At 32.7% G+C, this 18,414-nt stretch overlaps 1 protein-coding gene across 1 annotated transcript in view; it reads left to right on the top strand.

Annotated features, from left to right (window-relative positions):
* Positions 1–406: 406 nt before the first annotated feature.
* LOC111049765 (coiled-coil domain-containing protein 151) overlaps positions 407–18,414 on the top strand; it is a 19,198-nt gene continuing 1,190 nt past the window's right edge. Inside the window, exons 1-10 of the mRNA XM_039433416.1 lie at positions 407–775; positions 2,164–2,285; positions 2,468–2,626; positions 4,144–4,242; positions 6,147–6,332; positions 8,056–8,171; positions 10,100–10,284; positions 14,644–14,821; positions 16,215–16,359; positions 16,924–17,124. Of these exons, the coding sequence (XP_039289350.1) occupies positions 688–775; positions 2,164–2,285; positions 2,468–2,626; positions 4,144–4,242; positions 6,147–6,332; positions 8,056–8,171; positions 10,100–10,284; positions 14,644–14,821; positions 16,215–16,359; positions 16,924–17,124 (1,479 nt within the window). The 5' untranslated portion in view covers positions 407–687. The remainder of the gene's footprint in view (positions 776–2,163; positions 2,286–2,467; positions 2,627–4,143; positions 4,243–6,146; positions 6,333–8,055; positions 8,172–10,099; positions 10,285–14,643; positions 14,822–16,214; positions 16,360–16,923; positions 17,125–18,414) is intronic.

Raw genomic sequence — 18,414 nt, 5'->3', positions numbered from 1 at the left:
TAATTTTACCCCGTAAACCTCCCCCCTCCACTCATAAAACTCATCCCAAACACAAATCTAATCTCAAAACATCATTACATCAACAAAACCCCCAGTAATTACTGAAAAATCAGTAAAACATTTTGGGACTACTTTTCTTTTGAAACTTGCATTCTTGTGGCTTGCGGAGCCGAGAGGCGGCCACAGAAAAGTTCATTCACTCACATTCTAGCATTCTACTGGATCTCCACAATACACATGGAATACCTGCAGAATACATAATTGTAGCAGGTCTGATTTGTCAAATACACTTCCCCCAAACTGTATTTGAGGGTTGTTTAATCATTAACCACTAGTTTAGAGTGGATTTTTGTTGGAAAATGCGTTTATTTCATGGGTTTTACAGTCTGATTTGTATTTCCAACACGTCGTGAAGTGAATTTCTCACTACTAAAAGACTCTCTCGGCTACCGCCAAGTAAAAAGGAACCTTCTTTCCTTCTCTAAATAATACTCTTTCTCTTTCCTACTGCAAAAGTAAAAAGGAATCTCCTATCCTTCTCTAAATAATATGCCTTCTCTTTCCTACTGCGCATTGTATATTGTCTCCATGACAACAGGAATTTGTTTGATAGACCGGTAGAACAGTAGCTGAGAGAATGGTCGAAAAACAAGTGTTTACAAGTGAGGTGTAATTGTTGTTATTGAAATGGCTCCACCAAAAGAAGAGAAAGAAATTGATTTGGCTGTTATCAATAAGCAGATAGTTGAAATCAAGAAGAAGATACAGTTATCAGATAAGTTCTTAGATTGTAGCAAAACAGTTGTAAACCCATCATTTAGCCTCGTCCTTATTAAAATGTTCTTGTAGATTTCTTTAAAAATTACCCATTATGTAGTGATTCCCACTTAATAAATTAATCTCAAATTTTCTCAGTTTAAAATATAATATTCTATAGTGGGGGCACGTTATAATGGCAGTGTTTGATTAGCAATGGTATTGCTATCCTTGTCTATCATTCAACAAAACGGATAGCGTTATCTCTTTCTCGCTTTACTCTGTTGCCAGCTCAACAATCTAGAATTTATTAATTAACGAATATTCCATATTAATTATGAAAAGTCATTATGAAATTATTGGAAAATAGAATGTTTTGCTTAATAAAATATAATTGACTAGCCGTCAGGCTCGCTTCGCTTGCCATATCCGTCTAGCCAGACGTTTAGTCTGGACCCCCGACTGGATCGTCCAAGAATGAGATCAGCAGGCTCACTTCGCTCGCCTGCATTTTTCAACTGAGCATTTTTATCTTATGTTAGGACGATCCAGTCGGGGGTCCAGACTAAACGTCTGGCTTAACGGATATGGCGAGCGAAGCGAGCCTGACGGCTAGTAATATAATATTCCCAGGAATAGCTCTGATTGAAGTAGCAGTGACCAATTTTTCCGCGATAAATGCATTTCAATCTTCAACTTGGTGCCAACCTAACAAAGTCAACTCAACTTAATGCCAACCTGACAAAATTATTAATTTAGTTACCAGTTAACAACTGTTTCGAAGAGGTACTCTCTCTCTAGATTATAGTTCTTTATTAACATTATGGTATGGCCTTTTTTCAATTATAATTAAGAGAATAAGAAGAATATACATGCTAGAAGACGAACTTTAAACCCTTGAAAACCACCCTTAGAGTTAAAATATTGCCAAAAGATTTCTTAGTGAGCCTCTAAAGGTTCAACTGAACATACCTACCAAATTTGAACGTTTTTGGTCCGGTAGATTTTTAGTTCTGCGAGTGAGTGAGTCAGTCAGTCAGTGAGTGAGTGCCATTTCGCTTTTATATATATAGATTATTTTAAACGAGAATTATTTTGAACAGTTAATATTACATCAATAAACCTGTATCAGCTACCGTCTATTGAAGGCATTGACTAGACAGAAGATCGGCGACGTTGTTCTGCTATCTTTCTCCACTGCCATTATAACGTGGACCTCACTATAGTGTGTTTTCCACATGATAAAATATTAGAATATTATAGATTAAATCCACCTCATCTTATCTAAGAAACCAGTGTTTCAAAGATTCCTAATTCTTCTGCTTCTGTTATCCCATATTGACACTTCCTTTGTTCCTTCAATTATTGGTGTTTAATCTTATTTAATTGTTTTTTTCATCCATTTACAAGGAAGAAGAAAGGCGTACTACGAAGAGTGTGATGCAGAGAAGAAAAGGAATGTGGAGAAAATAAGAAATTTGAAGAAGTCAATCAAAGAACTCTATTCGGAGCTCGCAAAACCTGCCAAGGTATAAATTTCTATAAGGTTCAATCTAAAATGAAATAATTTGGACACTCATTTTCAATGCGAATTTCTATAAGCTTTTTATTAAAGTCTTGGAAGCTGTATTTACTATAAAATAATATACTATTGCAGGTAATAGTTAATTATCATTTTTATTGGTTAGTTTTTAATTCGATTTAACTACAGTTTCAGAGTGATGAGATGATATTGAAAGCTGGGGGAAAATTCACCAAAGAAACTACAGCTTTGAGAAATAAAGATATTGAAGAAGTAGCTGAACTGCTTGATTACAAAGTAATTGATTTACAGAAGAAATTGGATTTAATCAACCATCAAGCTAAAGAGGTGAATCAATTGTTTCTCCATTAATTAATAAATAAAATATGAATACGGTAGCTCATTCATAGGTCAAATCTATAATTATTATTATATAACTCTAGTTTAGATTTATCGTCTCAGAATACTGACTGTTATGGAGGAAGTGAGGATTAATTGCTTATAGAATAGCAACTATCATGTGACTGATAAATAAATTTCGGTTTGTTACGACATCCGTAACATCGCCACTATTTCTCTTCTCAATCCGCCATATTTTATCTGAAGTACACATTTATACACATCATTGGATTTGAAAAGAACAGATCTACAACATTCATTTCAAACATTTTTTAATAAAATCACAATCAAAGCCACAATATTGAAAATAAAACAAACTTTGAGTTGAGAAAAATCATTTTTTGAGATATTTTCTTTTTTTACTGGAAAACTATCGAGTTTATCGTGGAAATGAATAGAAAATTTATTGTAGCCCATACTATTTTGAAGAAGTTGAAAAAAATTCAACACTGTAGGACCAATAGTAACTGAAATATGAGCAAATTTAGGGACGCCTGTTTTTGTGAACTCATCCCCTCTCCCCAGAGTTGTTGATCACCCTGTAACTTGGAAGAATGGTGTTTCATATCCAATAAGGACTCCCAAACAATAGTCGAATGTCAAATTTTCTAGATTTTCCAGAAAATATTCCATGTTAGCATAGTATAGCCAAATCTCAGCTTCAGAGGATTCTAGACACTTGCTGGAAAGTTGAATTTCAAAAATGAACGCTAGCGCTTCCTCGTGGTTGGAATTGTAAGCTGAACTTTCAAAATCGTGTAGCTAGCGACACCTAGCGATAGAAATTAGTAGCTCGAAGTTGATTTAGTTGGTTTGGCACGGGTTTTAAATTTTCAAACGGTTGTTCTATTTATTGTAAATGAGCGTTAATTTTAGTTTAATTATCAATTATAATGAATAAAATTCATAGTATTATGACTTTTGCAAACTTCAATTACTAGAAAATACTTGAAACTCTTATTATACTTGTAAAAACAGTTATTGATCACTATTCTATCCATTTTCTGCGTTGTTTTTTATCAATTTAATGCGTTTTGTCTGTTTGTATTGTAGTTTTATGGCTAATAAACTCAATTTTTTCAAATTTGAATTTCGAAATCATAAATTAGGAGTATTAAATTATCCTATTATATTCTAATTAAAGGCTTTCTGGAAGTTGATTTGCAGCGAAAATTCAAATAAACTGAGAAAAAGAATCTTTCTATTGTATGAATCAAGAAGTAGATTTTCTTGGAAAAAGATAAATAATTCAATTGGTTTCCACTACATCTAGTCGTTTTATTCAGTATGGATAACTACCACAACGTCACCTACACAATTTCTCAGAAAGATAACTGATTACTGTATCCATCATTTATGATGTATGATTATACATCATAAATGATAAATGATCATACTGTATCATTTATTGACATGACCAAGCACTGATTTTTACAATGATTTCTGTATTTTTGTGTAATTTACAGTATCAGAGTGAAATGAAGAAACTAGCTGACAAGTATCACAAACTTGTTATGTGCTCAGTTACTGACCCAGCTAAGAAGAGAAGGGAACCTGCCGTTAGAGTGAGTATTTAATATTGATTCATACAATAAGTACATCATCAAAATGATAGGGAGAGGAAAAATATGGTAACCTTGTGCTATTCCTCTCCAAAAATTGTAGTATGATTAGTTTATCTCAATTTAACTACATAAATATATTATTTATATATTTGTTTATAACCATTCCATCAAACAGTGTACGGTATCTCTGTAATAAATTACACCAGGTTACACAGAATATCTCACTTCTGATACTATTGTTGGTGAGATGATATGATAATCTATCCATAATGAAAAAACTGGGATTTTGTCAAAAATATCACTTATTTATTTATAATATTTTACATTGAAGAAGATTTTGGGAAACATAATTTATATTTTTCTACTAATTTTCAAGATTCAAATATTATATTTTCGATGTGAAATGAGAGAGATGTTGTTAGTTGTGAAGTGAACAACTACAAGACTATTTCGGACTATGTGTAACCTTATCTAAATTTGGGAGAGGAATCGCACAAGGTTACCTTATTTTTCGCCACACTGCACAGAAAGCAGCTGTTTTCCAGTCCCTACGTAGATCTGAAAGACCTTGTTTGCAGACGACGTCAGAAAAGGGTTTCTTTTCCGGTCTAGGTCATAAAGTTGTCTCTTTCCAGCCGCTTATGGCTGGAAACAACACGCTAATTATTTTAATAAGTCATCCGCTAGATCGGGCGAGTGTCCACTTTCATAATAAGCTGAAGTCGCCATGATTTTAGGTCCAGTTTCGAATCAAACTAATTCGCTTTGCAACCAGTTTTATTCAATTATTTATTGTTGATTAGTGCATTCCGAATTTTCAAAAATGCTTGAAGATGACTGTGGTATTCCAAGTGAAATTTTAAAAGAATCTGAAATCCTGACTGCAAATCTTCTACCACTAAAATCAAGAGATAGGTACGATAGCTTAACGAGTATTCTTTATTTTGTATTCTTTATTTATTTTGTCAGCAATACCTGTAGTGTGGCGAAAAATATCGTTCGCACCACGGGCAAAAATGTTTTTCCAGCTCTCAATCTTTTCTAGTCCTCGGCCTACGGCCTCGGACTTGAAAACCGATTTCGAGCTGGAAAAATCTCATTTTCTGCTCTAGGTGCGAAATATACTATTTCCTCTCCCTATCATTTTGATGATGTAGGTACAAATTGTATCAATCAATAAAGAATATAAAGTTCTGCATAATTTGTGGGAATGACAACAGTATCACTTTCAAATCACCTTAATATAGAGAAACTCTCTGAAATTTGGAATGTATTCATTTATTTATTCACAGGTTACCCCATTTAGTCTCATTCACAAATACATCAGACAATTGAATACAATAATTTCAAAAGAAAAATATATAGAAAGATACATTCTTAAAACGGGTTACCGTAAGGTATCTTCACACTATCTTAGCTATGCTACGCTGGAATAACGTCCTATAATGTTAAATCCAAGCTATGAATCTGTCCCGTTCACAATTTGTAGCTTTAATTTAACATTGGGAGATAGGACTTATTTCAGCGTAGCGTAGCTGAGTTTGGAGAGACCCTTAAAAGTACAAAACAAATAGAATATTGAGAAAATATCATATTTAAAGAGATATTTAAGGAAATCTATACAATGTTGTAGAGATCATGATCAATTATTGATGTTGGAGGATTCAAACTATATAACATTAACAACAAATTAGTGATAAAAAGTTCAGTGAACAAGTAACTTATTATCAAAACAGAGTAATATTTAATAATTAACATCAACAAAGATAACTATAAAAAAACCTTCTATAAGAGATCTGGAAGATGTCTGTTTAGGTGCTCAGAAAAACTATTGAATTCTACGTGTCCATAGTGTGAATGATATTATTTTATGAATAAATGTTATATTTTTCCAAATATTCTAGATAATTTCCACCCTAGAAAACCAGATTCACCGTATCGAAATGAACCAAATGGAGGCCGATCATTTGCGTAAGAAATATCGTTCGATTAGGTCCAGTTTGTTGCAAGATGGTGTCAAATATGAGAGCATGCTGAAGAAACTGGAAGACGACATTATGAAAGAAGAAAACGAAATTATGCATTTACAGGTGGGTAATACTAGAAATTTTACCAACTTATAAAAAATACTGTAGGCTATAGAGTAATATAAATATCAAAAATTGAAAAAAGCATTGAATATAAGCTGATGCAAGCTCCTAAGTGAGGTCCTCGTTATGATGGCAGTGTTTTATTAGCAATGTTATTGCTATCCTTGTCTATCATCCAACAAAGCGGATAGCGCTATCTCTTTCTCGCTTTGCTCTGTTGCCAGATCGTCTTTTAACAATGTAGAATTCATAATTAATTAACAAAGTATTTCATCTTAATTGTGAAAATTCATTATGAAATTATTGAAAAATATAATTTATTGCTTAATAAAATGTAATGGTTTTTTTTAACGAGAATGAACAGTTGATATTGCATCAATAAACCTGTATATCAGCTACCATTTATAGAAGGCATAGACAAGACAGAGGATCGGCAGAGTTGTTCTCTTATATTTCTGCACTGCCATATTATAACTTGGCTCACTGTAGGAGTAGTTTATTGCTTTTAAATAATACTATACAAATAGAGAAATAATGAAGAATTTACTGTATATTTTATGTATAAAAATCTATATATATAAAAGCGAAATGGCACTCACTCACTGACTGAATGACTGACTGACTCACTCACTCACTCACTCACTCACTCACTCACTCACTCGCATAACTAAAAATCTACCGGACCAAAAACGTTCAAATTTGGTAGGTATATTCAGTTGGCCCTTTAGAGGCGCACTAAGAAATCTTTTGGCAATATTTTAACTCTAAGGGTTGTTTTTAATTGTTTAAAGTTCGTCTTTTAGCATGTATATTCTTCTTATTCTCTGAATTATAATTGAAAAATGTCCATACCATATGTTAATATAGAACTTTAATCTAGAGAGAGTACCTCTTCGAAACAGTTGTTAACTGGTAACTAAATTAATAATTTTGTTAGGTTGGCATTAAGTTGAGTTGACTTTGTTAGGTTGGCACCAAGTTGAAGATTCAAATGCATTTATCGCGGAAAAATTGATTGGGCACTGCTACTTCAATCCTGGTAATATTATATTACTAGCCGTCAGGCTCGCTTCGCTCGCCATATCCGTTTAGCCAGACGTTTAGTTTGGACCCCCGACTGGATTGTTCTAACATATGAAAAAAATGCTCAAATGAAGAATGCAGGCGAGCGAAGCGAGCCTGCTGATCTCAATCTCGGACGATCCAGTCGGGGGTCCAGGGGGCGGAGCCCCCTGGCTAGACGGATATGGCGAGCGAAGCGAGCCTGACGGCTAGTACAAAATAATTGTAAGAAGAAATGTTCAATAGAAGGGAGGTTTCTTTGTTACAACATGCTGTACTCATTCAAAAATAATAGAATAGCATAGAATTGGAAGAAGGGATGATAAAAATTCTGAAGAAGGTTGGTATTAAGGTTGAACATATACAATTTTTATTGCCTTGTTCTCGACTTAGTATAAGATAATAACATATACATAATATATATATATATATATATATATATATATATATATATATATATATAACATAATATGTAAATTAAATTTCAACATCTTATTGTTGTTCATGAATAATATTATTATGTAGACGATAATAGAGAATATTGAATAACAGATGATAATTTTTTCAAATTTTTTCAAAGAAATTTTAAATGAATTACTACACCTACAATCTTACTGAACTAGGTACGGTATCATTGATTATGTTGGGTGTTTCTTTCCAGAATATAAATAAAGAAGCAGTAGGTCTGAGGGAAAGTACAAAAGGTCTACTTATAAGACAAGAAATGGTAGCCATGAATGCAGCCAAAGCCAGAGATAGACAAATGCAAGAATTAAGGTATAGTAAAAGAAATAAACTAACTTAATTATTGTTGTTAAATCAAACTTCCATGATACTGAAATAATAATAAATACTAAAGTATAATTATTATCAAACAAGAATGCTAGCATTAAATTTAATTGAGATTTTTGTTTAGTAATAATATTATTCATTTTATTTATTAGGTTAGCAAAAAAATGCAAGAATCGGAAAAGAAAAAACAGGCTATTGCCTAAAACTTCTTCAATTTCCTAATTTAGTTTTAAATTGTCCAAATATTATAGGTTATGTCCATTCAAATTTCTACACCAAATCACAATCTAAAATATAAATTAGAATAAAACAAACAATTTTAAATTTGGATGGATTAATAATAAAAGTTTATTAAAAACACGAAACAAACTATAAATTCACAAAATAAAGAATAAAAACACTTAAATTTTGAGCTCGAAAATATCACATTCACCTTTTTCAACAAATGCAATTTTCAATTTATTTTTATTTGTAAATATTAAAGTACTCTTTGCCTGTTCTATATGGGGCTCAGTGCTCTGAAACGGCCTTGAAAAGTTTGTTGTAGAAGTGAACAGAGTAAATCATAAAATTCATTTGATACATAATGAAATAAATGATTTGAACACAGTTACTTATATTTTAAGTTTTAATAAATATAGATTTCAATATCACCAGGTGAATAAGACAACTCTATTTCAATTGTTTTGTTTTGAAAAAGATATCATCTACACTATAATAAAGGAAAATAATTGGCTTATACACGTACGGGATAGGCAAATTATTTATTATGTTTGACGCATCATCACGTCTGAAATACTGGACTGATTAACTTGAAATTTTGCATATAGATTCTTAATTAACCGAGGATGATTATAGGCCTATTTTAAATTCTTCAAGATTTCATTACGTCAAGTTTTCAGTTTGTCAAGTTTTAGAATAGACCCTTGCGGAGCACGGGTTTCCTGCTTGTACTACAAAATAGAATTAGTTATTTGTGCAACTAGTGCGCAAAGTGACAGTTTGCTGCACCGAAAGAAACGTTTACGCCCGAGCCGTAGGCGAGGGCGGAATGGTTTCTTGAGTGCAGCAGAGGAGCTTTGCGCACGTATTTCACATTAAGTTTTTCCTACAGTTACCATTGAATTGGTTATAATATATAATGAATAATAATTAGCGCGTTGTGCTTCGTTGCACCTCTGCTCACTATAGCAGCCACAGCAGTCACTGTTACCAACTTCATTTTGATTTTGCTGCACTGTTGCTCCATATAACCTACTAAGTATTTTGCGTTGCCATGTTGCAAATCTGGAGTGCAGAAAAAATTTTCCCGCACTAGAGCGGAAAAGTGATTCTTTGCGTTCTGTAATCAGTGCAGCAATGGCCACTTTTCAACGTAACTGTAGGAAAAATAAATAACTTAAGCTCAGTGTCCAAGTTTCAATTAATATAGATTAATTAAAAAAAGATATTTATCTCGGGCCACTTCCGTGTTTCGGATGGACACGTTAAGCTGTCGGTCCCGGCTGCCTAAAAAGCAGTCGTTAGGTCATGTCAGAGGCCCTGAAATTGATCAGTTGCGACCTGAAAACTCTGACACCAGACCTGAGCCAGCCAGGTCACTCGATATTATTATTAATTAATATAGATTTCAATATCGCCAGGTAAATCGGACAACTGCGTATTTTCAATTGTTTGTTTTGAAAAAGGATTCATTATCAAAGTTAATTCCCATGTTTTAATGTTTACATGAGTATAATATTGTGGATTTGAGAGAAATTTTAAACATTTTTTGCGATTGTGGAGGAAGATTTTTGTTTGGATTTGTATTTTGAAATTAATTAATTTGATAAATTAAAAATTGAGCAGCAGAATTTAGCTGTTGAAGATTGAACTCTTCTTCCATTTCTCATAGATTTTTTTTGAAAATCTAGATGCAAAGTTGAGGAGAGAAAACTGGAGTTGGAACGGCTGGAGAGGAGAATCTTCCCCACTGGACGAACAGTCATACATCAGGATTCTGCAAACTCAACTGACTTGAATCAGGCAACAGCTGATGAGGCCTTATCAGCCACTGAGCAACTCGACAAGGCTTTCGCGACTCTCAGAGATGCTACAGGTAGATTCATTCATTCATCATTTGATTCGTCCATCTATTAGTAAGTCAATTGATCTATTAATTTATTACTAGTTGATTGATTACATAAGGGTGACACAAAATAACGGGAACTCTTAAAAACGCCATAAAATATTAGTGGGAAGAGGAAAAATGATTTTATTAAAACTAATGTAAAGTTCAAGACTTGCCATTTGAGAATTGATTATAACATCTATCACTTTTTGACAATTACTTCTTCAAGATGGCTTCCTCCTGAACGAATACACTCTTGAAATCTGTGTTGACGATTCCTGAACGATTGCTGCAACATTTCAGCTGGGATATTGTTAATTTCATTTTGAATTGTTTGTTATGATTCAACCACAGTTAATGATCAAATTGTGAAAACGTTTGATTTGAGATAGCTCCACAAACAGAAAATCGCAGATGGACAGATCATGGGACCAGGAAACTCAGCTGTTGCAGCGATCAATGAGGAATCGTCAACACAGATTTCAAGAGTGTATTTGTTCAGGAGGAAGCCATTTTAAAGAAGTATTTTTCATGTTGATTGTCATTAAAACTATATTGAGGTCCACATTATAATGGCAGTGTTTGATTAGCAATGGTGTTGCTATCCTTGTCTATCATTCAACAAAGCGGATAGCGCTATCTCTTTCTCGCTTTGCTCTGTTGCCAGATCGGTTTTTAACAATGTAGAAACATAATTATATAAAAAAATATTCAATCTTGATCATGAAAATTCATTAAGAAATCATTGAAAATATTTATTTGTGCAACTAGTGCGCAAAGTGACAGTTTGCTGCACCGAAAGAAACGTTTACGCCCGAGCAGTAGGCGAGGGCGGAATGTTTTCTTGAGTGCAGCAAACGAACTTTGCGCACGTATTTCACATTAAATTTTTCCTACAGTTACCATTGAATATGAAAAGTGGGTAATTATGGGTAAAATTCCCTGAAATCCATCAAATGTTCTTCTGTGTAATTTTATGATTAATAAAAACCTTAATTTATTTAAAATTGAATAATAATAATTGAATTATAATGATTGGTAATTCAATTGAAAATTTATGTGACTGCTTGAAGGGGGTTTATGTTATGTAAGCATTGAAATTACTATGATCAAGGCACATAATGGCAAGGCAACGCTGTTCTCCACTGCCATTCATTATAACGTGGGCCTCACTATGAGTATTACCAACTTAATTTTGATTTTGCTGCACTGGTGCTCCATATAACCTACTAACTATTTTGAGTTGTCATGCTGCAAATCTGGAGTACGCAAAGTACTCACTTTGCGCACTAGTGCGGAAAAGTGATTCTTTGCGGCCTGCAATCAGTGCACAAATCGTCACTTTTCAAGGTATCTGTAGGAAAATATAATTTCTTGTTTGATCAAATATAGTTACGGTAATTATTATAAACGAGTACGAACAGTTAATATTACATCAATAAACCAGTACCAGTTATCCTTCATAGAAGACATTGACGAGGCAGAGAATCGGCAACGTTGTTCTGCTATCTTTCTCTACTGTCATTATAACGTGGACCTCACTATAGTCTTGGAGATTGACCATTAATTTATTTCCATTTCACTAAAAAATCTCATACTATGGAAAACTGTAAAGCTTCAGAATTGATGACCTTACATCCAAGTAGTTCTGGGATCATAAGAGCAGTAAAAGTGATAAAAGTCTGATATGTATAAATGAATTCATAAATAAATATGAATTCATACATTGCATTTATATTACATGAATTATTAAAATTCAAGTTATTTACAGAAAGTGTGCTTTTTACAATACATTTCTTCGAAAATTACTCCTCCAATATGGAACAAGTCCAGAGGAGGTATCAATACAACACAGTACAGTACAAGAAAAGAGGAAGTTGACATAGGGTAATCTCATTTATTTCGTCATTATTTCATTAATCTCGGGATTAATTTCTTTAATAACTCTCCAATTATCTACTTGATTATCAATTTTTAATCTAATAATTTAAACCTGTTCCCATTTGTTTTATGTTAAATTTCATTAGAAAATATTAAAAGTAATATTTATTTATTCTCCGTTATATAATGTGAGTTACAGTTTCAGTAAAAGTATTATTATGGTAGATGAGTGAAAATAGTAGTGAAGGGAGTAGAAACATTAAAATATAATAATATAAAACATGAAACATAAATTCCTACAATAGCAAATTATTTTGTATAGAATAATAGATAAATAATAAGAGACTAATAGGAAAGATAATTTTTATCTACAACACATTTTAAATGGATATATAAATTCCAATAAGAATAAGTGATTGTGACAATATTTCTGGCTAATTTATTTAATATACCATAACTTAATCTAATAGTATATAAGTACAACGATAGTAAGCTACTTCGAATTAGTATTTTGAATAAACCGTAACTGTAAAATTGAATATTTTTATTTATTTCCTTTTAGAAAAAAAATTTATTTTATAAAATAGTGACACTCCATTGAGACTGCAAAGATATTTTTGAAAATTGTAAAATAAGCACTCAGTGATGGAGCTTTAAAATAAAACTCCACATGGATCTCTATTTGCTTTTTTCAATTTTCAAAAAGAAAACGTCGCTCTCCAAGCATTGTTTCTATACAAGATCTTGAGTAAACCTGAAAAGATATGCTTTGTTTATCATTAATCAATCACAATATCTGGAAATTGAGAGTAATATTTGCTAATATAGTTTTTTTGAATGAAAATATAACATTGTCAATATGATACTTGCAGAACATGGTTGAAGATTTTGAAAAATATCACTATTATAATTGATTTTAGCGAAAAAGTGATGCAATATAATTTGTAGAAAATAAAACGATCTAAAAATAATATGATAACATATTTTCTTGTATATTTTGAAATAAATCCATAAAACATCAAGAAATGAAGCAGTCTCACTATCTTGAGGTCGTTCAGTTACCGTTATTCTGTTCTCCTGATTTAATTTTACATTAGTTTTTTATGTATTAGCGGATAATTCCTATTTAATTCAGCTCACGATGGATAGAGTACAAATCATAGTTGATAATCTCAATATTTTCTAGAAATTTATTGAATTTAGAAGAGAAATAATAGCATAATCCGATTCAAACAATTTTGAATAGTGCGGTAGTAGGAATGGTTTCGTGTTTAGTTACATTTTCTATCGCTAGGTGGGAGAAGCGTACCGCTTTTCAAATTTCTAGTTCAGTTTTCTACCACTAGGTGGCGGAAGCGTTCCTATCCTTCAATTTCATTCCAAAACTTCAGCCGGCTGGCTTATCGGCTTTGAAGTGGAAGTCTCGAAAGTTTGCAATGAACAGGAGTTATAATTTAATGAATTACGGCTTAATCCTTGATTTTAGATGAAAATGATACAGGACATTATTTGTAGGAAATATTTAGTTCTACATTTATTGTTATATTCATATTTTTGATTAGAGCTGTAATTTAGTAGAAATTTCACAAAATCTGGAAAACTGATTTAAAAAAAAAATCAATTTTTATAAATTACGCTTGAATACTGCATTTAACGATAAAATGTTATAGGAAAATATTTTTATAAAATAAGTTTTTCAACATTTTCTTCCATATACAATTTTTCGATAAGAGTCACCGTTTTGTCGTTATTAAATGAAAACTGAAATAATTATTTTGAAAAATTTAGTTTTTCATAATTTATATTTTGATTTGAGTTTTTAAGCAAAACTTTTACTGAACATAACTTGTAGATTCTACTTTCATCTAGAAATTTTTTCATATACATGTTTTTGATAAGAGCAACCATTTATTTTTAATCTGAGAAAAACTAAAATAATAATTTTGAAAAATCATAACTTTCCAACAAATACTAGGCTATTACACATGTAAGTATTAATTCTAACGTATTCATTAATATTCACTTCAAATTTGAATTATTGTCTGAATTCCTTATGAAAAGAATACCTTATGAGAGAATATTGCCAGGATAGTCGAGACGACTAAGGCGTTACACCCTTCAGTCTGCTAGCGCTATACCTGGTACCTGGCCGTGGGTTCGAATCCCACCGAAGGCATGGAAGTTTGATAATCTCATCAAATCACCCTCGTACTTTCCATTCACCCATGCACAAGCTAAAAGCTCATGAGGGCATCATCCGGCCGCAATTAATAGCATATATCAAAGCTCAACCAAACAGTGAATTTCACCATATAATAAAATTATATACCAACAAATTATTTTCTCAATAATGATCCATATAATATTATATACCACAATACCTTAATATATTCACCATATATATATACTAACAAATTATTTTCTCAATAATGACCAACGTTTTTGTATTTTATTCATTTTCCTCAGGTGTGACTGCCACAGAAGATGTGCTGGACCGTTTCTTTAGCCAGCAGGAGACAAGAACTCGACTGACTTTCCTGAAAACATCGACCGAAGAGGAAAAGAAAGACCTGGAGAAGAGGAGAGACATGATGATGGCTGAACTTGAGGCTTACAAATTTGCTCAAGTCAAGGATAAAGAACAGTAAGTCTGCTATAGTGAGGTCCACGTTTGTAATAATGACAGTATATTTGATAAACATTGGTGTTGCTATCCTTGTCTATCATTCCACAAAGCAGGTAGCGCTATCCTCTACCACCTCCGCACTTTATTATTTTTTATTGATTCATACAATATGTACATCATAAAAATGATAGGGAGAGATAAAATAAGGTAACTTGTGCTATTCCTCTTCCAAATTTAGATAAGGTTACACATAGATGAGGCACTGTCTCCAGATCGTTCTTCAACAATGTAGAAATATAATTAATTAACAAAATATTAAATCTCAATTATATTTCATCATTTAATAATTGAAGAATATGTTCTCTTGAGGAATGAAATAAAATTATCTTAAACAAGAATGAACAGTTTTAATATTAGATATACCGGTATCAGCTAACCTCTATAGAAGGCAGTGACAAGGTAGAGAATCGGTAACGCTGTTCTCCTATCTTTCGCCACTGCTATTATAACGTGGACCTCACTATAGACAGTATAGCATTCACCATACCACTCATATGTCACACAAACCGGGGGTTTATGTAGTTTCCACCTTCAGAAAAACACCCTATTTTCATCATGAATTTTTAGGTACGGTACATGAACTATTATGAATATAGAGTTATTATTATTATATTTATATTTATTTATGTATTGATTCACATAACACAATTCTTTCAAATGATTGGGGAAAGACCAACAGGCACAGCCCAAAACTGTTTCTTCCCCGAATTTTGATCTATACACTATAAATAAGGTAGTCCAAAAAGTAAGTTATGTTCCATACACTTATTATTATAATAAGAACTAATTATTATCATATTGAATGAAAAAGACTAAGATATTGTCAAAAAACCACTGATTTATTGAAATTAGAAAGACCGGTCTTACAATGACAATATCTTAGTCTTTTTCATTCAATATGAATAATTACCACAATATCAACTTCTCAACTACACAAAAAGTGAAAAATTATTATCATAATCAATTCATAAGAAATTGAAAAACAAGCAAGTTATAGAATCTAGATCAATTCACTATTAAATTACTGTATACATTTTATTTTTACAAAAAATACAGATAGGGAGGAATAAGGATACCTTGTATATTTCACTCCAAAATTCATTGATCGGTGGTACCCTAATAAATTAATTTTCTTTCAGCTCTACAGCTCAGTGTGGGTTTTGGCCTTCTCCACAACATTCCTCCAAGCATCTCTGTCTTCAATCAATCCTTCTCCATTCTCTATAACCCATCCTTATGAAATCATCACTGATTTCATCTTCCCATCATATTTTCGGTCTGTCAAGAATGTTGAATCCATATCTAAATGTATTATTTATCAAATTTCTTTTGTAACAATTAAATTTTGCAGGAACGAAGAGGAAGTGGAGAATGTAAAACTGGCGATAGAGAACGAAATAGCGAAGAAAGAGAGACTGGACGACGAAGCTGAGGAGAAAAAGAGAACTTTGATTGAAATGAAATGTCGATTGCACGCTCTCTGTCTTTTGCTACAAGTGAGTTGTCTTTTATATATTTTTTCTTTGTCATGTAACCCATGTCAGAGGTATATTAAACATGAAAAAACATTTACAATATGAAAAAAGTCCGTCATATATTTGGATTATTTTCCTTAAACGAACGTATAGCATCCCACTATAGAGTCTTTGTCTTCAGGTCCCCCAGCTTGAAGTAGGTACTTGATAACTATTTATTGCTATCTAGAATCTGAATTATGAATTCGTAGGCTACAGGGTTTATTTACAGTTACTTGTTCATTTATTTTCAAAGGCAACTCTCCACAAGTATTTAAAGGCTTGTTTGCATGACCAAACGTGCAGTTGAGAAACAAAATGTGGAAAGAAGAATAGGAATACTCACACTGAACGCTTGCACTTGCTGGTTGCGTTCAGTGTGAGCATGTACATACAAGTCACAACTTGTTTTGATGGATATTCCCAGATTTTGTTTTTTGGATCATGCATGATTCGACATGCACTTGCACATATACGACAATGTGATCACACCCTTAAATTAACTGATTGATTTATTGGCTTATTGATTAATTAATTGATTGCTAGCACGTGAACACCCGGCCCGTACCACCGCTGATAGAATCAGTGGACGGAGCGCAAGAAATGCTGACTGAGCTAACCGGTCGCCTAGAGACGGCCCTGCAACGCTACCAGGAGAAACTCACCCTGGAGGAGATGCGCAAACAGGATGAGCAGATGCAACGGGAACAGGAGCTGGAGGCCATTGATGAAATAGAGGAGGTCAAGGTGAAGTATTGGACCAATCATTCAATTTCTAAAATAATCTGTAATATTATAAAAAAATAACTGGATTATACTTGTATGGGAAAGGAAATACATTTTTTCTTGATTTTTATAGACTAATCTATTTTATAGCTATTCTATTTTGACTTAAATTGATGAGAATATTGTTTGTGAAGGTAAAACCCATTGGTTAAGCCTTCTATATTGGTCAAGGATTAAATTGAAGACTATTTTTATCATAAAAGGATACAGTATTCTGCCTTTGCACTCCCAATTGAACACTCTAACACTAAACTAATTCGTGTGGCTTTCTGCGTTGCAGTCTTCTTACTCCATGCACGTTGAGCAGCCGAATTGCTTCCACGGTCACATCTTGATGAAGTCTTTTCTCATGTTTTTCTGCAAATCTTTGGATTTGACTGATGTCTGTCGCCACTCCCAGGTCGCGGTGGAGATCACAGTTCCTGATGTACCAAGGAGCGTCTACACAACTTCTGAGTACTTTATCTTTGAAGCGCTGGATGATGTCGATATTGGATGGTCGGGTGCAGCCCCACAGTTGAATTCCATGGGTCCACACCGGCTTGAGAATCTGCTTGTAGAGAAGCAATTTGTTATAATTTGACAACTTTGATGTCCTCCCAAGTAGCCAGTACATTTTCTTGAATTTCATGCCAAGTTGTTCTCACATGCTCCTTCTACCTTAGCTTGGCATCCAGCGTCATGCCTAGATACTTTGCAGTGCTGGAGTAGGGTACAATATTCCCATTGAGTGTTAAGGGGATATATTGAGCTCTTTTGTTTGTAAAGTTGACTTAGTTGGTAATAGCTCACAATACAGCAAAATTATAGATGAATTTACATAATATAGACTAAGAAAATAATTATTGAACTGTATATGATATGAAAAAGTAATTTGTAATATAATAACTATAGATATTATATTGTTATGCATCTACATAAATTGGCGGAGCTTTGGACATATCAATGTCCATTCTTCGGAAAGAATATTAAAAATATCCTCCCCACTAACTCTCTACCAAAGGGTAGATTTACGGGATTACGGGATAGGAAATTCACGAATGACGTCTCATCACGTCAGAACTGATTTACTTGAAATTTTTCATAAAGATTCTTAATTTGCCGAGGATGGTTATTGGCCTATTTTAAATTCTTCAAGATTTCATCGCGTAATTAATGTTTTCAGTTTAAGTTTCTAATCAAAAGAATCGAATTCTTTTTATATTTTTATGATGTATACAATTATTTTGTGTTTTTTTTTTCAATTGTTGT

The sequence above is a fragment of the Nilaparvata lugens genome, chromosome 7, assembly GCF_014356525.2.
Source record: "Nilaparvata lugens isolate BPH chromosome 7, ASM1435652v1, whole genome shotgun sequence".
NCBI classification, from domain to species: Eukaryota; Metazoa; Arthropoda; class Insecta; order Hemiptera; family Delphacidae; genus Nilaparvata; species Nilaparvata lugens.
This window is presented reverse-complemented; position numbering and strand designations above follow the sequence as displayed.